At 48.4% G+C, this 22,191-nt stretch overlaps 1 protein-coding gene across 5 annotated transcripts in view; it reads left to right on the forward strand.

Moving 5' to 3' along the window:
- The window catches only part of PRICKLE2 (prickle planar cell polarity protein 2), a 335,365-nt gene that overhangs the window by 285,891 nt on the left and 27,283 nt on the right, over positions 1 to 22,191 (forward strand). For all 5 annotated transcript variants that reach the window (XM_057705868.1, XM_057705870.1, XM_057705872.1 and 2 more), the window contains 2 exons: positions 95 to 281; positions 5,318 to 6,190. In XM_057705868.1, the coding sequence (XP_057561851.1) occupies positions 95 to 281; positions 5,318 to 6,190 (1,060 nt within the window). The remainder of the gene's footprint in view (positions 1 to 94; positions 282 to 5,317; positions 6,191 to 22,191) is intronic.

The raw sequence follows: 22,191 nt of genomic DNA on the forward strand, positions 1-22,191 counted from the left end.
CCTTCCAGTTTGGGGCTCTCATAGCTTTCTTCTTTTAAAGTACATTCTCATGGCTGGGGCTTATCCACTGACCATTTGGCTTCTCCACCTCCAGATCATCTTTGCAGACGAATGCACAGAAGCTGAGGGGCGACACTGGCACATGAAACACTTCTGCTGCTTTGAGTGCGAAACAGTGCTGGGCGGCCAGCGCTACATCATGAAGGAGGGAAGGCCCTACTGCTGCCACTGCTTCGAGTCCTTGTACGCAGAATATTGCGACACCTGTGCCCAACACATAGGTGAGGCGATGCTTGGTGCTCAGCTTGGTCCTACTCTGACTGGATCCGCTTTGTGTCTGGTATAGTCAGAATCCCTTTGCTTGCAAGTGATAGAAACCCAACTGATATTACCTTAAGTGAAAAAGGAAATTTCTAGGCTCACAGTACCAGAAAAGCCAAGGAGGAGGTTGGTTTCAGGTGAGGATGGATCAAGGATTCAAGCTCTGTTTTTTTTTTTTCCCTTCCGTGTCTCAGCACAGCTTGCCTTCTCTTGGCATCATTTGGAAGCAAGCTGCCTTCACAAGGTAGCCAAGGTGACCCCCCCCCCCCCCCCCAGTCATACTTAGTTTTAGCACTGGTATTCTCTAAAAGGATAGGGTCGTGTCTTTTCCAATATCCAGGTCCAGTCCTCCAAACAGGAATGCTGTAGCCCCTCATTTGGTCATCTGTTCCACCCTGGAAAGAAAAGAATAGCGGGTTCCTGTTGGTCTGTGTGAGTCATAGACCCACTCCCAAGGTGTACAGTCCCACTACCAATGGGAGGAGGAGAGGTCTCAGAGGAAAATATGAGGGGAAAATATAAGCAGATGTCTTCCACAGCCTCCTTGGAAAACCTCAGGGGTCAGCAGAGAGAAGAAACAAAGCAGTCCTCTTGGTAGGAAGAGATAGTCAAGGAGATCAAATGGTTTCTGGCATGAATGTCTTTAAAAAAATCAGCAAAAGCTGACCCAGCCAAAAACACAGCAGAGAACCTCAAATAGCTCAGAAGCTATAAACTCCCCAAAGAAGTGGCAGATCTGAGATGGTGAAAATCACTTTCCCTTTTCAAGTAACTGATTTGTTCTGCCCTTCAGCACGATTCCCGATCATGCTGCATCTGTAGCTTCTTCATTCAACTTGCCTGTTCTGGCACCTTGAGAATGAGCTGCCCTTTAAAAGAAAAAAAAACTTTGGCAATGGATGAAAGTCTTTGAGACCAGCAGCCTGATCTTCCTGTGGCTTGTGCAATTCCAAGAAATCTGCTCGGAGCTGCCAACTTCTTACCTATAGTGGGGAGATATGGAGATACTCAGTCTGGGAGCCCATTTTGCCCCACTGAAAAGATTTTATTGGGAACAGAAAGAGGTGGCTTTGTCTCCCTGGTGCATCCGAAGTGATGCAGTCAAATGAAAAATTGGCTAGTAATTTGCAGGGCTTGGGTGCTGATGAAATCACAGCTCTGAGGCCTCTAGTGTATGCTCAGTGGTCCTTTGTTGTTGGAGAGTCCCTCCCCTGGACTCAGGCCCGCTTCCGTGGAGCGCTTCTGAGCTGGAGTCCCTGCCAGGCCCAGGGATGAGCATTGCTGTGCCAACCTTGGTCCAGCAGCGTTCCGTTCTGGAGGCTGGGATGTTGTGAAAATCCCCTTTCCCCAACCCCTAAAAACCTTCCCCTCTCACAGCCTGATGTGTCAGCTGAGTACCCACCAGCTTCCATTTCTCACAGGGTCAGAGCGGTTGAACCGACATACTTCCCTTTATTCTAAGCGCTAGGAAACAAGGGGCTTGATTTGGACAGGTGCCTGGGCAGGTGAGGAAGGGCGGGGGGTGAGCCTTGTCAGGGGAAAGGGTATGAGGTGCTGAGCCAGCACTGCTCACTGTGGCTCCTGGGTCTGCAGGGAGGTGCCTGCTCGGATGAGAGGGACTGAGTGTACAGACCACTGACTTCCGGCAACCATACCCCCTGCTTGTTAGGATTTCTGTTTCTTCTGTCCCTTTCCATTGAGGCTTAAAAGCCTCTCCAGAAACTGCCACTTAGAATTTTCACTCAGCAACTTGGATGAGAGGAAATATGTCACCACAGCGTGTACCCCTCGGAAGTTCCCTCTGTTTTCTTCTGTTTCTGTCTTCTTTTAGCTTTGATTGGCATCCCCTTCTCCTTCCCTCTGAAATCCATAAAAAGGCATCAATGCTTTTATCAGAAAAGGGGACCACTGTGGCCTGCAGTATTATCACTGCTGTGGTTAAAATGCTGTGCCTGATCTTTTTTTCCCTAAACCACCTTTCTGTAAAATGTACTTTTCTTGCAACAGAGAAAGGGTGTGCTCTATATATCATGCATGCCACAGTGTCTGGGTGCTTTGCTCTGACCGTATTATCCAAATATTCCCTATTTATACAGCCGCTCCGTGCGGACCCTGCATCAGGCAGCCGTTGCCAGGGCAACGGTACTTTTGCCTGCTCACAGCAGAGTAAACAGTCCTATAAACAGACTGAGGCTGTAACAGCAGTAGACACATACACCCTCGGAGAAGTACTTAAAGGGCTTAGAGCGGGAATAAAAAAAGGAACGCTTAGATGTGGAACAGCCGAGCCCTTTTCCAGATGTTTGGAGTTCAGGAGCCGTTCAGAGCACCATCTGACATCGCTGATGTTTATCAGGGACCACGTTCCACGGCCTGCTGGGCCGCCTCGGAACGCGCCTCCCCCTCCATCTCCCCGCTGCGACCCGGCCTTCCGTGAGGCCCCTATCCCCAGGACTCGGCCCCCGCTGCCGCATCTGAGCGTGTTTCCTCGCAGAAGCACAGAGAGGCAGCTGGTAGGGGACAGGCCGTAGGAGCTGGACTTCCTGCACACCTCTGACGGGCAGTGGACAAGGCTGCAGCCGCTTGAGATGCTGTGCTGAGTCGGAGCTCACAGGGAGGACCCAGGGCAACCGGGATGTCAGAGCCAGCTCTCTGGAGGAGGGGCGACAAGGGGAGAGGAGGGAGGGAAGACCAAGCCAGCCTCCGAGGTCTTTCTTGGACAGCATCCAGGTAGCGGCCCTCAGAGCCGAGAGGGAGACAGGCATAGAGTCCTAATGGAAACACAAGAATCCTGCTGGGAAGAGTGAGCAGAGTCGAAGCGCTCTCTGCATCTTAACCCAGTTCATTCTCCCAGCAACACTCTGAAGTAAGTACTGTGATTATCCCTGTTTTATGGTAGAGGAGACACAGGCACAGAGACATGAAGCCGCTTGCCTAGGGTCACAGAGCCTGACAGCGGCCGAACGAAGCTGATGGATTTCGGCGTCTTTACAACCAGCTGGCACGGTCTGGAGCTGTGATTTGAACCTGCATTTGTCTGAGCCCTGATGCTTCCCTCTTCACTGTGAGAGAGTTCCGCCTGCCTGTGTTGCCTGCCCCTGCCTCCCACCACAGCCTGACAGAGGGAACGTGTTTTTGGAGCCGCCGCTCTGGGCCTGCTGTCTCGAGCCCCTGCCCTGCCAGTTCTCAGTCCTCCTGGAATGCGGTGCTGAAAGGGAGCTGATTCAGTGTCCCTCTTATCTTGCCATGGCCCTTGTGGCTGCTCCTGTCCTGCTAAAAAGCCCCTCTTGGTCCCTAGGGCCTGACTCCTAAATAAACAGAGACCCCTTCGTTTGGGGAGGAGCTCCTAGGAGAAGAACTTAAACTTACGCTTCTCTCTCCCTGGGCTCTAGGGACATAAAGGTAAGGTAGGGAACAGGGAGGGTCTGGAGAAGCCGCTGTGCTTCTGCCTTTGTTCTTGCCCTTCTCCTTTTCCCTGTTTCTCATTCACAACCTCTCTGGACAAGTCTCTAAAGGTTATTCCTGGGAAGTTCAGACGCGGGACTCTCAGCCACCAAAGGTGAAAGTTCACGTTGGTACTGCCTTTCAGGAAAGACCTAGACATCAGGATCCTTGCAAGGTCCCCTCCCATCCCGTGGTCATTGCTGGGTCTGGTTCTCAGCAGGCTGTCTCCGTGGGAGCAGGGCAAGAGGGCTCCCACAGCTTCCAGCTGCCATTCTGCCCAGTTAACAATCTCCCTGCGTTGCTATCTTAGCAACAGTCCCAGTGACTCTCCCATTGGCCAGGGCAGGTCATGTGCCCACCCCTGAGCTAGTCACTGGGCCAGAAGACTCGGTGCTTTTACTGGCCAGTGCTGGTCCAGGCATGGCTTTAGCCCCGCCCAAAGCTCACGGCCCAAGGGTGACAGGCAGATGGTGTCCCACAGCTGGGTTTAGTCCTATAACTGGGAGAGGGCAGAAGAGATGCCGAGAAACAACAACAGCCGGCGCTGTGGGAGGTTCCCAGAAGCAGGTGTAACAATGTTATGTAAAGCAGACACAGCCCTAGCACGGGGAGGAAGTTACGCAAAGGATGTGCATGCTTGTGGTGAGGCGATGTCTTTAACAGACCACGTCCAAGCTTTTCCTTACCGTGAGCTGAAGTCCACTTTTTTCCTTTACACTAAGCTGCTACAGTGCTTACCCCTTAGAATGCCATATGCCGGTGATGGCATTCAATTCATTCATCCATTCCACACGTGAAGAGCCCCCGTGATGCCGCAGACCATGTTTCCTGGAGATACCCCCGAAACTTTGTCACACGGCTTCACTTCTAGTAATTAACAGACGCACGTATGCAGTGGTTCCGTGTCAAGCAGTATTCATGCTGTGAAGGAAATACGGCAGGTAAGGGTGGAGAACGGAGAGCAGCTTTTAGGGTGGACAGGACGACTCCTCCGAGGAGCTGCCGTTTGAGCAGATCCCTAAGTAGACGGACAGCAGTGGTTATCAAGGTCATGGGTAGAAGCAAGACTTCCTGGCTACCGATCTCATCTCTGACCCCTAGCTCTTTTACACGGGGCAGGTTATTTAACCGCCTCTGCCTTGGTTTTCTCATGTGAAAACTAGACGTAATATTAGAAACCTGCCTCATACGGCTGAGAGGTTAAATGAGTTTACATACATGCAAAGCATTTAAAGCAGTGTTTTTCACACCTTTGTATCATTGCTGTCTCTCTGGAGGAACATGCCCCAGGCTGAAGGATTCACGGACAGGCCATTTGGATCCAGTGTCTCTGCACTCAGAGCAAATGAGTTAAGAAGGACCTGACTGGTAGATCAAGGGGGCTGTCATAATAGGACATGAATACTATTCACGTGGGGGCCTGATCGTTGGTTTATTGACATTTTATTCTGCATCCGGCAGCCTGAGCCAGACCAGGATGCTCTGTGTTTCATGTCGTAATGTAATACTCTGAGCAGCTCATCAGCCTCTTCCACGTCTTTTCTTTTCCCAGGAATTGACCAAGGTCAAATGACCTACGACGGCCAACACTGGCATGCCACCGAGACCTGTTTCTGCTGCGCTCACTGCAAGAAGTCCCTCCTGGGGCGGCCCTTCCTCCCCAAGCAAGGCCAGATCTTCTGCTCGCGGGCCTGCAGTGCCGGGGAGGATCCCAATGGCTCTGACTCCTCCGATTCAGCCTTCCAGAACGCCCGGGCCAAGGAATCCCGGCGCAGCGCCAAAATCGGCAAGAACAAAGGCAAGACGGAGGAGCCCATGCTGAACCAGCACAGCCAGCTGCAGGTGAGTTCCAACCGGCTGTCGGCCGACGTGGACCCCCTGTCGCTGCAGATGGACCTGCTCAGCCTGTCCAGCCAGACGCCCAGCCTCAACCGGGACCCCATTTGGAGGAGCCGGGACGAGCCGTACCATTACGGGAACAAGATAGAGCAGAACCAGTCGCAGAGTCCCCTGCAGCTCCTCAGCCAGTGCAACATCAGAACTTCCTACAGTCCGGGAGGGCAGGGGGCCGGGGCCCAGCCCGACATGTGGGCCAAGCACTTCAGCAACCCCAAAAGGAGCTCATCGCTGGCCATGAAGGGGCACGGTGGCAGCTTCATCAAGGAATGCCGAGAGGACTATTACCCGGGAAGGCTGAGGTCCCAGGAGAGCTATAGCGATATGTCCAGCCAGAGCTTCAGTGAAACCCGAGGCAGCATCCAAGTCCCCAAATACGAGGAGGAGGAGGAAGAGGAAGGGGGCATGTCCACTCAGCAGTGTCGGACCCGTCATCCCATCAGTTCGCTGAAGTACACCGAGGACATGACGCCCACAGAGCAGACCCCCCGAGGCTCTATGGAATCGCTGGCCCTGTCTAACGCAACAGGTAGGTTCTGTTTACCTGGAACACAGAGAGCAAGCGGGAATCTCGGGGTGACCTGATGCCGGTCCTTAGGATTTTTGCATTGCGTCCATCATGTGCCCTCCACATGCCCTCCTCCACCAGGTTGCTGAGGAAGGTGAACCCAAGTGTCGATGGCATCTGTCTGTGGTTGGATTTCCTCTAAGCAGAGCCTGAGTCAGGGATTAGGGTGCCTGTGATGTGTCGAGGACATACTCCCAAGCAAGGGGGAGTGAGAGAAGCCTGGAAAGGTGGGGGGAGGAGCCAAGTGAAGAATGATGTCTGGGCTGGAGTCTGGCATCAGCCCGAGCCCACAGCGGGCGCTGGAGGATGAGTTGTACCATATGGTTGGTTGCTTCTTGGGTCAAAGGGGCTGACATTTTGCATTACCGTTTCAGTCAGCGATTGGCCCTGATCTGCTGGACAGTTACTTGGGGATAAGGATGTGGGTGTAGGCGTGGGGGCAGGACAGCTCCTCTCAGCCAAAGGCAACATTCAAGACAAGGGGCAGCTGTGCGCTGGAGGGGGTACTCATGGGACAGGGTGCTGCTTGGGACATCAGAGCATCCATGACAGCTTCCGTGGCCGTTCTGAACTCCAGTATCTCAGGAGGGAGTTGGTTTTAATGTGTAAAGATGAAAGAAAGGGGGATAGGCAAGGAGAAGGCAGGCAGGCTGAGAAGGACACAAGTGTTGAGAGAGACAGGCAGACGCACAATTCATTGCCTGCTTTTGCCAGCCAAATTGTCCAGCTGGTTTGTGTGTACTTGAAGACAATGTCAGTGTTCTCTCAGACGGCACTAACCAAAGTATAATTTGAGGATCAGGGCTGTCCACAGCGTATCCCAAGATAAGTACTGAAATTGACAGTGTCTAGAAACTCTTAGAGCAGTTGGACATTGCTGCGACATCCAAGTGCGTGTCCAGTGGGCTCGTCTTACTGGTCCAGGTGCAGACCACTCAGGGTGTTGTAGACCCACAGGTGAGTTGTCTGTGGCATGTGCTGGGTATCAGTCCTGCTCAGCTGGGTCACATATCAGGCCGCCACAATGGATTGGAAATGAAAAAGCTGGTCCTTCACTGTGGATGGAGCTTGAGAAATGCTGCTCTAAGATGCACTGTCTCTGCCCCTTGTGGGCAGGACACCGAGGAGGGAGATGCACGTCTGTCCCTTACAATAGGGATCCCAGAGTCAAATGTGTCTGTCTAGGTGGAGATAGTGACATCAGCCTCATCTGGAGGGACAGCCACCACTCAGGTCCAGGGATTGTTGCCACTTGCAGGGATGTTTATTTATTCAACGAAGAGTGATATAGCTCTTGCCATGTGCCAAACATTGTTCTAAGCACTGGCTAAATATTCACTCACTCAGTTAAATCATCACAACCCTTTGAAAGAGAGTTACTCTTAAAATTCTCACTTCAGAGTTGAAGAAACTGAAGCACAGAGAGGTTGAAGGACTTGCCCAAAGTCACCCAGCTTTTAAAAACAGGGATTTGAGCTTTTCTGCGTGTAACCCCAGAGCAGTGCCCTTAATCACACCAGGCTACCAGACTAATCTGATTCCATGCTGTCACATCTTCCAGTTTTTCCAAAGAAGTTAAAAATGTGGAGTTTTAAAAATGTGAAACCTATTGGAGCTCTCTGATGGATAAGCAAAACGTATCTCTGAGTTGTAGGATATCTATACAGTGTGTTTTCAATTTTCATTCCCCTCCGTTGCTTTCACAGCTGTGTTCTCATTTGTCCTGGAGGACAGAAAGCAGGTATCCTTACCCCCATGTTTCAGACAACAAAAATGAGGCCTTGGCGACTAAGCACCTCGCCTAATGTCATAGAAGTGAGCAGTTAGCGCAAAGTGATGGCCGCCTGGCTTCCAGCCCAGTTTGTGCTATTCTTGAAAGCTTTATATGCTATAATTATTTAAGAGGCCAGGAGATAAGTGTGTAATTCAGACTCTGAAGCAGTTTCTCAAAGCTAGACCACCTGCGTGAGAATCATTCGCTGCTTGACCGACCGAAACCTGGACTCCAGGACCTCCCCGCCGGCCCCCCGCCCCAAGGCCCGGTATATGAAACCCAGTAGAGGTGGGGCCCAGGAACCTGCATTTTTACCAGCCCCTACACAGCCACTGTCTGAGCGCGGTCGTTCCTGGGTTTGTCTGTTCTGACACTGTCATCCTCATACTGTAACTTAGGAGGAAATCAGGAGGTCTAGGGCTTGAAGAGTGTTGGAAAGGCCACGTGGGTACATTTGGAGAATATATAGTCTCCAGTCCTACGGAAGAGGCAGGTAACTTGTCCTCTAGATTTCCTATAGATCCTTGGGCAAAGCAACAGATGCCCCTCTGTCTGTGAGGTGTTTGGAAAGCAGCCCTGAACCTGGTCTGACAGAGCTGAGAAAAACTGCTCCGATCAGCACTGTGTGGTAACGGTAGCCACAAGCCACGTGTGACTATTGAAATTTGAGTGAATTAAAGTGAAATGAAATGAAAATTTCAGGCCATCAGCTGCACAAGCCAGAGTTCAAGTGCTCACCAGCCTTGAACTGTATGTTACGTTTCATTTCACTGTCATCAATTTCACTTTCAATAGCCTCCTGTAGCTAAGCTAGAGGCTACTGCCTCCATGGACAGCACAGCTGAGGAAGTGAGCTGCTAGGATGGGCACAGCTTCAACCCCATCATTCGTCTCTTTGGAAGTTCTCTCGTGAGCCTTGGTTTTTCAAATTGTAACCGCATTAATGGTTTGAGTTCCGGTTCTGGAGTTACACTCCCTAGGTTCAAATCTAGCCTTCAGCATTAGGAACTGTGTGGCCTTGAACAAGTCGCTTAAATTCCCTAAGGGTCAGTGTCCTCATCTGTGGCATTTGGTGAACGGAGCCCTTCCTTCATAGGGTTTTTGTAGAAGGAATGATACACACTTAAGTTCGTTCACGTAGTCTCTGACGCATATGACCCTCCCTCATGGTCACCTGCTACTTTTTCCTATTATTTTTTCTCTCTCATCCCAAACATACTGGTGCATGGATTTGCATGTCTTGAATTCTGATATCTCCCGGCATCCGGCAGCTGTGCAGGTTTGCATTTTTAAGTTTGAAGCTGCTGCTGTGGGCTCCTCTTTTCCCTAGCCAGCCTGAGAAGAGCATGAGAAACGGGACTGAAGAAATCCATTTTGTGGCCCCGTGTGTCCATGGATCTGTCAGACACATCAGTGCGGAGGGGAGGTGGTAGCTGATGTTCGTAGCACTGCTTCATTACCCACCGCTGGAGCACAGCCTAAACAGCCTCTCACTTCCTGCGCTGCACACACACACACGCACACCAAGGGCGTGGTGTTGACTAGACTTGGAAAGTCGTCCTTTTTGCTGCCGACCCTCACTGTCGCATTTGAATTTTGCTAGAAAATTCAGTCGTCTTTTGAGAAGGCAGTATTCTGAACTGTTTGTGTATCTTTAAACCAGAGAATCCCAGTCTATGAGTGTAGGCAGGTGTCACGAAAGGCTTAGTGAAAACGCCTTGATCCCGCAGCCAAAGCTACATTTCAGGATAATGGATTATTTTTCTCTTCCATGACCAGTAACTTGTTATTAACTAAGTCTGCAGTGTTTAATCTGGCTTAAAGTGTGATCTTTTTGTGGGCAGCATTTTCTCTTAGAAGAGATCTAGAAAACTGGCCAGCCTCAGATCTGGGCTGTGACACCTCGCCTTTGGTGTAGAAGTGGGAGTGTACTGTCCCTTCTCTTGGGCAAACCCGCTCCATCCCTTCTGTTCACAGGGTGAGTCTGGTGGGCACGGTGGAGACCCCCACCGTGTGAAGTCTTACGGAAGCTCTTTAACCCTGCCATTGCTTAAACATGCCTCTAAAGGAGCTTACAGCCCTGGTGCTCGTAGTATCGGACATGGGAATAACAACATCAGCACCAGCTAACATTATCAGGTGTTTATCACGTACTAGGTAGAGTTCTAAGCACTTTATGGGAACTAAGTCACAACACCCCTTCGAGGTAGATACAGTTGCTTTTCCCATTTTACAGATGACATAGTGAGACAGGGGCTAAGTAGCCCAAGACCACGTAGCTTGGAATTGGAGGAAGGAGCAGGATTCAAACTTGGGCATCCTAGCTCCAGAGCCCGTGCCCTTGACCGCTGTGCCATGGCAGAAGTGGACGATGGTGATGGTGATGGGATGATAATAGTAATAGACCAGTGACTGTGACGTGACATGATAACTTCGTATATAATGTCGCTTCAGATCTCCATAACAACCCTGTGAGATAAGGCTGATGATTATACCCATTTCGTGGATGAGTACACTGAAGTTCCTAGACGTTGTGACCTCCCCACGGTCACCACTGATGGCCAGACTGAACCCGGGTGTGATACTCTGCAGAGCCCTTGCTCTTAACCTCTCTGATCTGCATCCTCCCAGGAAAGGTCGTGTTCACAGCCAGATTTGCACAGTGACTCTCTGTGAAGGGATAAGGATTCCTTTTTCTGGGGCAGCCAGTTTGTTGATGTGTCTGTTAGGCTCAGGCAGGGCTAGAGGGGAGCTCTCAAATGAGAGGTAAACAGCAGAGGCAGCGGTCCAAGGTGACGTGCCTGGGCCAGAGGCCGGAGAGACAAGGGAGCCTCGTACAGACCATCCAGAGGTTAGCACCTGGGCAGGAGGCACTGACGGGGAGGAGGCTGCAGCTGTAGTGCAGGTTGGGGTCTGGCTTCATGTCACACTGGGGCAGGTGTAGAACAGGGCTGGAATTGGGACTGGTTGCCTCAGGCAGAAGTCATACCAGAGGACAGCTGGAGACCATCAGCTGATCCCCAGGAAAGGGCTCTGTGGACAGCGGTGAGGCTGGGGATAGGGCTGTTCCTTGAGGATCAGCCAGACTCTATAAGGAGTGGTTGGGTCAGAGAGAGCTGGGACCTTACAGGAAGGAAACGCAGATGTGGATGGGAGTGAGGGAAAGGGGAAGATGGTTTCTGTTTGTTTGTTCACTCATTGCTTCATTCAGCCAGCAAATGTGACTTGAGTGTCCACCCTGTGAGTTACAGGGGAATGAAGGAGAGCGTGGGCTGTAGACCAGTCAGCTAGTTGGAAGTTGGATTTGGTGGTTTAATACCTGTGTGACCTTAGGCAAAACTGGCTTATCTATTCAGTGCCTCACTGTCCTCATCTTTTTTTCTTTTTCTTTCTTTCTTTCTTTTTTTTTTTTTGGGCTGCACTGTGCGCAGCTTCCAGGATCTCAGTTCCCTGACCAGGGACTGAACCTGGGCCACAGCAGTGAAAGCACGAAATCTTAACCAGTAGACCACCAGGGAACTCCCTCACTGTCCTCATCTTTAGAATGGAATGACAACAGTGCTTTGTACAGTTGTGGGAATTAAATGAGTTAATTCCTATAAAGAATTTAGGACAAAAGAAACTTGTACCATAATGTTTATTGCAGCACTATTTACAATAGCCAGGACATGGAAGCAACCTAAATGCCCATCAACAGATGAATGGATACAGAAGATGTGGCATATATATACAATGGAATATTACTCAGCTATAAAAAGGGATGAGATGGAGCTATATGTAATGAGGTGGATAGAACTACAGTCTGTCATACAGAGTGAAGTAAGTCAGAAAGAGAAGGACAAATATTGTATGCTAACTCACATATATGGAATCTAAAAATGGTACTGATGACCTCAGTGACAAGAACAAGGATGCAGATACAGAGAAAGGACTGGAGAACTCGAGGTATGGGAGGGGGCGGGGGGTGAAGGGGAAACTGAGACGAAGTGAGAGAGTAGCACAGACATATATATACTACCAACTGTAAAATAGTCAGTGGGAAGTTGTTGTATAACAAAGGGAGTCCAACTGGAGGATGGAAGATGCCTTAGAGGACTGGGATGGGGAGGGTGGGGGGGACTCGGGGGGGGGGGAGCCAAGGAAGGGAGGGAATACGGGGATATGTGTATAAAAACAGATGATTGAACCTGGTGTACCCCCAAAAAAAATAAAAAATAAAAATAATTAAAAAAAAAAAAAAGGAATTTAGGACAATGCCTTACACCCTCTAAGTTACTGTTAGAGACTACTCTTAGTAGGTGCCATGGCCTGTACAAGGTGCTGGGGATGCAATGCTGAACTAAAGAGGACATAGGCCTTGCCCTCCTGCACCTCACAGTCTGGTGGAGTTTAATACATAGTAACCATCTGATTATACCATATAAAGTTCCATCAGTGGAAAATGTGGGGATAGGAGGGTATACAAAGAGGGCTATCCAGAAAAAGTGATGCTTAAGGGGTAAAGGGAAAGGAGCATTCCAGGTAGCAAGAGCAGCATGTGCAAAGGTCCTGGGGTAGGAATGTGTGGCAAGTATAAAGAACTGAAAGAAGGCCCTGTGGCTGGGTGAAGCACAGAGAGTAATAAGGCTGGGAAGAAAGGCGCAGCGGGATGTTGCAGAACCATTTCAGATATTTTGAGGGTTTGGGCCTTTTCAGTAAGGACAATGGAAAGCCCTTGAAGTATCAGGCCAACGGGGAGGGGAAGTGATATGGTCAGATTTGCCTCTTGCAAAGATGGCTCCGGCTGCTGTGTGGGGAATTGATTGGAAGGGGGCAAATGCTAATACAGTGGGATCCATTAGGAGGAAATCCAGGACCATGCACCCAGGAGAAGAGGTGCAGCCCCCAAGGTGTAAAACAGAGCAAAGACTGAAATAAGAGGATGCAGGTAATGGTGACTTAGGAGAGGAAATTGGCAGAGCTTTCAGTGCCCTGGGGGAAGAGTCTCGGGAGACTGAAGGGAAGCGATTTGAAAACATAAAAATGGATCAAAGTTTGCTACTCTGTGATTTTTGACCCAGACCAGCATCGGCAGAAAGTACACATGTCACTGGCCTGGATGTGCAGACAGACAGCAGTAGAAGTCTGAGAGGCTTCTTGCTGTCTTTGATCAGGGTTGCAGTATGGTGACATGTGCGTGCCTTTATTATTATTTTTTAATTGAAGTACAGTTGATTTACAATATTGCATTAGTTTCAGATGTACAACATAGCGATTTGGTATTTTTATAAGTGATGCTTCATGTAAAGTTATTACAATAATGGCTGTATTTCCTTATGCTCTACTATATACACTTGTTGCTTATCTGTTTTATACATAGTACATCCACACCTTTAACACACATCACCTACACACCTTGACAAGGGAAGCCTGGTTGCACAATACTGGGATGTATTGATTGCTGGGGGGGGGGGGGGTAATGGGGTAATTTTTCAGTATTTCTGGCAAACTGGAAAAGAAGGGGAAAACATCAGTGTGAGGATCTGAAGTAACAACTGGAACAGCCCACTTTACCAAGAATGTCTGCAATGTTTTTTAATCCTTGTAATGCGAAACATTTTTATATTTGATTTGAGGGCAGGAACGTTTCTCCCGTTCTTCTGCATAACTTAGATATCCATCCTCTAACCCAATTTCTTTATTTAAATTGTTGGTTAAAACCTCCTAACCAGCTGGCACCTATTACTTGAGGGGCTACCCCTCTGATGCGCTTAAAAATCACCTGGCCCAGGTCATCCTGGTCACTTCCACCCCTGGGGCAGATGTGCGGCCCAGTCTGGAATTGCGGATTTCAAAACCTAGAACTCACCTTGAGTTCTGCCAGTTGTCTCCAGAACCAGCCCAGGATCTGCCTGCGAAAGGCATAGGGGTCATCTTTTTTCACTGGACTTTCAGAATTCTTCTGTTTGCAAGCATCAGAATCCCCACTCCAGTGGGTATAAACAAACAAGGTTTTGTTTTAAATCACATAACTACAAAGTTCCCAGATCTTTGGTTCCTGGTGCAGCTGGATTCACGTGCACAAATGATGTCATCAGAACTCAGCTTCTTTCCTCTCTCCGTTCTTGTTTCCTCCACACTGGCTGTATTCTCAGGTGACTCTTCCCAGGGGTAGCAAGGAGGGCTGTGAGCAGCTCTAGACTAACATCCGTTAACATCAGGTCAAGGGGAATGGGAACTGATCTTTTTTAATGGTGTTATTGAAAGTGCCGTTATTGAGACGCATTTGCTTGACTTGAGTCACCTAACGTTTGTTAAAGTCAGGGAGGAGGCGGGGAGCCGACTGGCCCAGCCTGAGTCACATGTCCATCCCAGGAACTAGGCTATGGGTTCAGGGTCATCAAAACTGTAGGGACTGAGAATGGAGATGGGGAGCTTCTCAAAGGGAAATCAAGATAATCTTTTCGAAGGAAGAGGGATTGTGCTGCAGGAATGTAAAAGCCACAGGTACCTCACCCGTATGGGGCCGACCACCCTCCCACCCCTTGATCTGGTTCCTGCCTCCAAAAGCCCCACCATTTAAACTTGACATCAAGTGTCCATTACGTATGTCAGCCATGTTTTTCTGGAGACACAGCTCTGGTCCTTGGGGCATGTCCCTGTGGTGATTTTAATGTAAAGGGTTTCAGATGGTTTGAAGGGGCAGGTTTGAGGGGCAGGTTGGGTGGTTGAGGATGTGATTCAGGAATGCTTTCTGACTGGTCTCATGGGGTGACTTCCTCAAGGCAGCCATGGCCTTTTGTTGGCATTTCTCTTCTCTGAACCAGGCTCACAGATCAGGGACCAGCTGAAAACCAGCAGAGTGAATGTCATAGAATCTGTTTGTTCCTTATTTCTTTCTGAGGCAATGTGTTGGTGTGTGGGGAAGCAGAGGACATTGTCAGAGCCAGGGGAGACAGGTGGGGAGCAAGGGACAGAGCCCAGCCCACGGTGGCTGGTGCACCCCTGCTACCTGCCATGGTCTCGCTGACATTTTCTGGGTCCGGAGAAACTTTTCCAATGTCCCGGTTTTTAATAACCATTCAGGAGGCTTATTTATAACCTCCTTGGGCGTGAGCAGTCAGCTATGCCGAGAGTAAGTAATGGTTTGCTGACAGGAGAGAAAAGATCGCTGATTTTATTCATTTTATTACTGGAAAAGCAACAGTGGAAAAATGGGTCTAGGGTGGAGGCCAGGGGGTGATGGGCTTTTCAGACTGGTAGAAGGTTTTACAGAGTGGGTTTTTAAGGAATGAGCGTATATTTCTCTTGGAACCTTTGAATTTGGGGATCTCACGTGGGAAATGAGCTAGCTCTTGTACATTTGAAAATGGCTTTGAAACTCAGACCTTTAGGATTTACTTTTTTAAATATTGACAGTTAGGAAAATGTAAAAGAGAAAAATTGAGAAAAATGATAAAAATACAGAAAAAACATCCTAACGTGCAGCACTTCACAAGTGCTAATATTTTGGTGAATTTTCCAGTTTTTCCCTGTATGCCGATATATCATTTTTTTCTGAGTTGTAGACGTACTGAATATTTTGTGGCCTGAGTTTCTTCATTTGCATTCTATTATTAGCTTATTTTCAGAGCTTTTGTAACCATCGTTTTTGATGACAGTATTAGTATTCAGTTGAATGAATGTTACCGCATCTCTGGAACTGGACATCTGGGCAGTTTCCAAACTGATTTTTCTTTACATCTTGATTTCTTTTGATTTCCATCAATAAAACGTACTTTTTTGACCTTCCCTTTTCTTATCAACATAAACCTTCTAAATATTTTGGCTCAGTGGCTCACCAGATCCTTGACCTTCTCAGCTTGGCCACTTGGGAAGCAACCTAGCCTCTCCTCCACAAAGTGTTCTGGTGGCATCGTGAGGTCTGTCAGTGATACTGTGCTGACCATCATCTGTCTTAACCACCCCTCTTTCACATGAAGTGTCTCCCAGAGCACTGGAAAATTCATGTGATTGAAAGCCCACTTCCTAGTATGAGCCATAGGGAGCCAGCTTTTAGGAGTGTATTTCTCCATGTAAACAGTCAACCATCCACTCCATCAATTAGAGTCATCCAGGGAGCACTTACATTACATTCATCAGGGATGCTTGTCAATAATGCAGAGTCTTGGGCCCCACCTCAGACTCACAGACGGAATCTCTCAGGGCTCAGCCCTGGACTCAGCTTTTCCAGCAAGGACCCCCAGAGAACTCTCACGCCCACTAAGTTTGAGGAAAGACCACTGAGCTAGAAATACCCAGACTCCTCACTGCATCACCTCAGTGATCAACCATACTTAGCATCTCATGTATGGCTGGAACGTTCACCTGTCCTGCAATGCCCTTTTGCAAGTCCTCTTAGCCCGGAGTCCAGCCTCCTGTTTAGACCAAAGAAAAATTAATTATGCTTCTGGAAAGCTCTGAAGATGTCCCTGACATCAAACTGCTCTTGGTGCAGTAAATATCATTCTAATGAGTTAAGAGCACATGATGTGAAACATATGGATGGGATATTCTTTAATTCCATAGTATGGATTAAGTATGAAAGAGGGTAGTACTTGCCAAGTGGTTTTGGTGTTCTCACTGGATACTGCAGAAAAAGTGGACAATAAAACTCTCTTCTTCAAACAGGGCCTGTTTCAGTTTTGAATCATTGTGAAAATCAAAAGGCCATGAAACCAAAGTTTCATGTGAATTTGAGGCTGGTTGTTTTGTTGCTTGTTTAGCCTGGAATATTTTTCCCAGCCCTCCTCAGTTTTTTACCGGCATCATTTTGAGAGCACCTAGGTAGTTTTGTGTGTATGTGTGTGTGTGCTTGTGTATGTGTGTGTGTTTTCCGAGCTCTGTTCTGCCAGGCGGCTCCTCCAGCCTGCCCCTCGCAAATCAAAACCAGACCGTGACATGTTTCTGGGAGGCAGCTGTCACAAATCAAGCTGAGCAAGCAGTCAGGGCACCGTCTAGAAGATAAAGTCTCTGTGTTCCAACACAGAATTACTAAGAGAAAGCGTAGTGTTTTCTTTGGTACAAAAACTTTTAACAGCTTAAAAACGTCATGCTGAATTCCCCATCCACTTAGCTAAAGATTTAGGGCGTATTTCTCCCCCCCCCCCCTTTTTTTTTCTTTTTTTTTTTTTTCTTTTCTTTTTTTCTCTCTTCTGGAAAATCATCTTTCTCAACTCTCAGCTATCCAAGGTTTTGGCGTTCCAGTTTGCAGACCATCCAGCCCTCATCTTCTCCTTTCTCTGTTATTTTCCCCATGTGCAAGGAGTGGAGGCAAAAACAAGCTCATTTCACTCCTTGCACAAAGGAGTAGAAACTGTCCTTCTGTGCATTTCCAATCTCTGGACTTTTCCTTGGAACAAATCCTTGACTTTCAGCTGTGCCAGGTCTGAGAGATTCTTGTTTTTTTGCAACCAACCATCCTGCCCAGTCAGCTCTGCCTTCCTGGGGGTGTTATCAGTCCAAGGACACCCCATGGGGACTGACTTTGGATTCTGACATTGTGAGAGCATCCATAGCAAGGATTCTATAACGGCCCAGCAGCAAGCAGTCTGGAGCTTGCCAGGGTTTCTCATCCCGGCTGGAGCAGACTTCTGATGGCTGCCTTTCAAAACGGAGGTGCTGATTTAGAAGGGCAGAAAAGTCCATTTCAGGCTTTACTTGTGTTTTTTCCTTGGGAGCAGATTGAGCTCAGAGCTGGAAGGGAAATGAGAGGAGAGAACAGCCTAGAACAACTCTCCCTTTTTATTTCTTTCTTTGTATTTGGATACTGGGTCCTGGGTAAAAAGACCAAGGGGAGAAATTCCCTTTGCCCGAGGTGCACATTCAGGGACAAACACGGCCCCAGGGTGAGCGTGATGGTCTAGAGGAGTGCCTCTCAGCAGGGACGGGTGGAGGTGGGGAGGGTGGGGATTTGGCCACCCAGGGGGCTTTTGGCGATGATTGGAGACATTTTTGGTTGTCACAGCCTGTGGTGCAGGGTGCTCCTGTCTTCTAGTGGGTAGAGGTCAGGGTAGGTACTGCTAAACATCCTGCAGTGTAAAGAACAGCACCTTCTCTCCCAGCAAAGAATTATCCTACCCCGTGAGCCAGTCGTGCCAGCGTTGAGAAAGCCTGGTCTAGACGCAGGGAATTTGATGAGAAAGCATCCGCCCCCATCAGAGCCACTCAGGACCACATGTGAGGAGGTCACGATGTCACATGAAGGGGTGGTCTGCCTGGCCTGGCATTTCAGAAGCCGCCTCTACAGCTGAAAGAGCCCTTTGTGCTTCTCGGTCTGACCCCAGCCACAGTGCGCGTTGCAGGTTACTGTTTAAGGATCAAACCAACCTGGCTGAAATCCCATCACCGCTCTAGCTGCAAAGTGACCTCCGATAAGTGGCTTAAATCTCTCAGTCCTCCTCGAGAATAAATGTAAATTTCTGCCACATGGGGCTGTTGGGGAACGGAAGGTAATATGCAGAAAGCACTTAATTGCCTGCCCAGCACTTGGCAAACTCAATATTTGAGAGTTATTATTGCTTTTATTATGAGGTGGCCCAGAGCGCCGACCTCCTGTCTCTTTCCTCTTAACTCTGTCTCAGCCCATTGCTCACTTACCAGGGAGAAGGAGGGTTGAATGGAACTCAGACATCGTTGTAATAGACAGGGATGGAAGGAGAGCTCCGGGATCAGTGGATGAGCCCGAGGTCTGGCGGTTCTGTGGGTGTCACAGACCCAGACCATGCCGTCGCCCACAGCCGGAGAGCTCTGTGGCTTGGATGTTCAGCCATGTTTGCAGCTGGAAAGATGAGCCCCTTTCTCCCTGAGTCTCAATGTCCCACCTTGTCTGAGCTGAAACAGGCTACCAGAATCTGTGGCCTAATTATGCCCGCATAACACCTATTAGCACTAACGGAGCCCAGCCTCCCCACGTAAGGAAGCCAGGCTGTCAGCTCCCAGACCTCAGCCTCTCCTTTGCCAGCCCCCCTCCCGCCAGTATCAATTAACTTCTCAGACAGTTCCCATTTGCCACAGCTTAGAGGAGTTAATTTGTTCTTTGTATCTGTGGATGAGAAACAGGCCCAGCTCTGGGCCCTGAGCTAGGAAGACAATGGGGGGAGTCCAGCAAGGGAAGTCTTCCACTGACATCATTATCAGCCTCAGAGAGACACCAGCCAGGCCCTTGTCTGCAGATGTGTTTAAAGTTCAGGTCCCTCTGCAGGGGGAGGAATTGCAGCTTGACCTGAGGTGCTCATAAAGGTCTCCCTAAAGCAACCCAGATCTCACCATTTCTTTTTTTTTAATTGAAGTACAGTTGATGTGCAATGTTGTGTTAATTACTGCTGTACAGCAAAGTAATTCAGTTATATGTATATATATTCTTTTTCATATTCTTTTCCGTTGGGGTTTATCACAGGATCTTAAATATAGTTCCCAGATCCCACCCGTCATGAGTGAACCATGGATGACCGGGCTTTCTGTCACCTGAGCATTGTCCTTTGTGGTTCTTCCTGCTCAGGATTTGGGCAGCCCAGGAAGCAGAACGCTTTCTCTGCCTTTTTCTGCCCTCTGAAGCCTTTTATCTGGGGGATGCTGTAGTCGGGGCATGTGGGTGACGCATGTTTATCTGGCAATACTGAGTGGAACACAGCAGATTGGAGGACCCTTTTATTCTAGCTCTTCTCGGAGCCCCAGGACTTCTGCAAAACGAGAATTGTAAGCATTCTTAGTGAGTTTTCAGAAGTGCCATCCCCTCCCCACCCCTGTTGTCATCCAGCAGCTGAACCCAAAGCCCTCCTGGGAGCATTGAGATGTAAATATCGTTCGCGTGCAACCCAGCGCCTAATATTGTCAACCTCAGTGGCAGAAACTGCATACGGTGCCTCGCCATCCTTTATGGTACCCGCCCCCCCCAAAATACGTCTTTAATGGGCTGGGTTTCTGGAGTTGCTAATTTATGTATGTGTGTGTGTGTGTGTGTGTGTGTGTGTGTGTGTGTGTATGTATTTATTTTTAGAGTTGCCATTTAAAAGAGAGCCATGCTCAAGTATCTCCCTCACCCACTCACAGTCCCAGCAATCCTGTTGTCTTCTATACCAGAGTTTGCTACAAGGTTTGTTTTTTTTTTTTTGAAGCAGAAAGAATGGGAAAGAGAAAGGCATTTTAAACATCTTAGTTCTGAGGTGTTTTATATTCATTTATTCAACAAATATTTATTGGGCGCCTGCTGTGTGCCAGGCACTTTGCTCATTGCCAAGTATACATTGGTGAAGAAATCAGACCCAGTCCCTGTGTGGGTCAGGGCCCCAGCAGGAAACAGATGGTGCAGGGAAGGGTAATTAAAGAAAGCCTAATGAAGGAGGCCACTGGGTAGTAACTGAGGCCTTAGGCAGAGAACCTCAGCCAGCCTGCAGCCTGGCGGAGGGAACCAGGGCAATAAATACCCTGACCTCTCTCACTCTCCACCCTGTGATTTCCTCCTGGGAGTCAACCCCAACCAGAAGCCCAAGGGTAAGAGAGCCAGCCATTGGTGCAGCTTTCTGGGAGAACAGGGTGGAGATGGTTATAATTGTAGCAGGGGATGTACAAGCACACACTAAGGGCAGATTATGATATGTGATATGAAAGACTTGAGCAGGGTAAAGACATGAGAGAGTATTGAAGATTCACGACATTAAAAGGATGGTCAAGGAAGCTGTCTGAAGTGACCTTTAAGCTTAGAATTGGATAAGGGGAGGAGGAGAGGAAGAAGCTTAAAGGCTTAAGGAATAGCATATGCAAAGGCCCTGGGGCAAGAGAGAACTTTACAGTTCTAGTAACTGAAAGCAGGCCAGTGTGCTAAGAGTGTAGTTGTCAAGGGGGAGAGCTATACTTAGAGCTGTGAAGCACTCACATTTTATTGCTGGCTCAAATTCAGCCTCCTGGAATCCCTCTGAGAACGCTCTCCTGGCCCCTTTTTAGTGGGGTGTCTTAAAGTAGAAAAAGTTAGATAACTTGCAGAGTAGGTTGGGAAAGCAAGGCAAGAGTACAAAGAAACACTAGTTCAGAAATGTCACGTGTGTTGGGGAGTGTGGGGAGAGAACTTGTCTTTTGAAAACAAAAATGTTTTGGAAAAAAATGTGAGCTCTTTCTGTTGATCTTTGTGTTGTTATAGCTTTTTAAATTTTGCTTTCAGTGCTGATTTCTGGCTTGGTCATATCCTGGATTTCATATACATGGTACACTTGAATTTTACCCCAGGTATCCTGGCTTATTTAGCCAAGCAAATAATATGTACATCTGATTAAAGCAAAGCCTTTCCTTAAGTAAACAGTGGCCCTGAAAACACATGGCTAAACATATGATTCACAAGTCTCCTTTTTTTATTTACACAAATTAGCCAGTTTGGGCCATAGCAAATAGACTTCAGGGCTCTTGGGACAGATCCATTGGTCCTTAAGAAGAAGGTGAATGTTTCCTGTGTGGATGTTGCCATAGTTACAGAAGGCTTTCAGCCAGCCTTCAAAGATCTGAATCCTTCCACCTTTCCTCAAAATTCCTTCCTAAAGTGAAGGTCCACGAGTTCAACGAGATTTTACATAGTTGGGGGGACATCATCATGTGACATTGTCCTCCTGGAATCTCAGCACTGGGATAACAAGAAGCAGCTTCACAGTTTAGGACAGATTCAGTGACGGGTGACCAAGGCTCATACTTACAAATCTCAAGAGCCATCACGTGTTTGAGGCCCTTGGTGGCCTTAGCTTGGTTCCTGTTAACAAGGAAAAGGGAGCCACTATCTCATGAGAATTCCTACCTCGAACTCAAAAGGTCTAAAGTGAATACTTAACACTTACTCTGAAGAGAATGCTCACCATGTCTTCTCCAACTATTTTAGGAGAGAGTTTAGATGGGCACCTAATGGAAAGATGTAAGGTAGTGTCAATGAAGAAGTAATCAGCGATCTAAGAAAGAAATGGAAAATTTTATTTGAGCCAAGTTGAGGGTTATAGCCTGGGAGCAGCCTCTCAGAAAGCGCCAAGAACTGTTCCGCCCATGAGAGGTCAAAGCACAGTTATATATATATATGTGAGTTTTTGAGACAGAGGGCTTTACATTAAATGACATATTATTGACAGTGTGCCCAGTGCACATCTGTAAGTAGAAAGTGATGGGCCATTGTGACTCCTTACAAGATCAGAAAGGAATG

The sequence above is a fragment of the Hippopotamus amphibius genome, chromosome 13 (assembly GCF_030028045.1).
Source record: "Hippopotamus amphibius kiboko isolate mHipAmp2 chromosome 13, mHipAmp2.hap2, whole genome shotgun sequence".
In the NCBI taxonomy this organism is placed as follows: Eukaryota; Metazoa; Chordata; class Mammalia; order Artiodactyla; family Hippopotamidae; genus Hippopotamus; species Hippopotamus amphibius.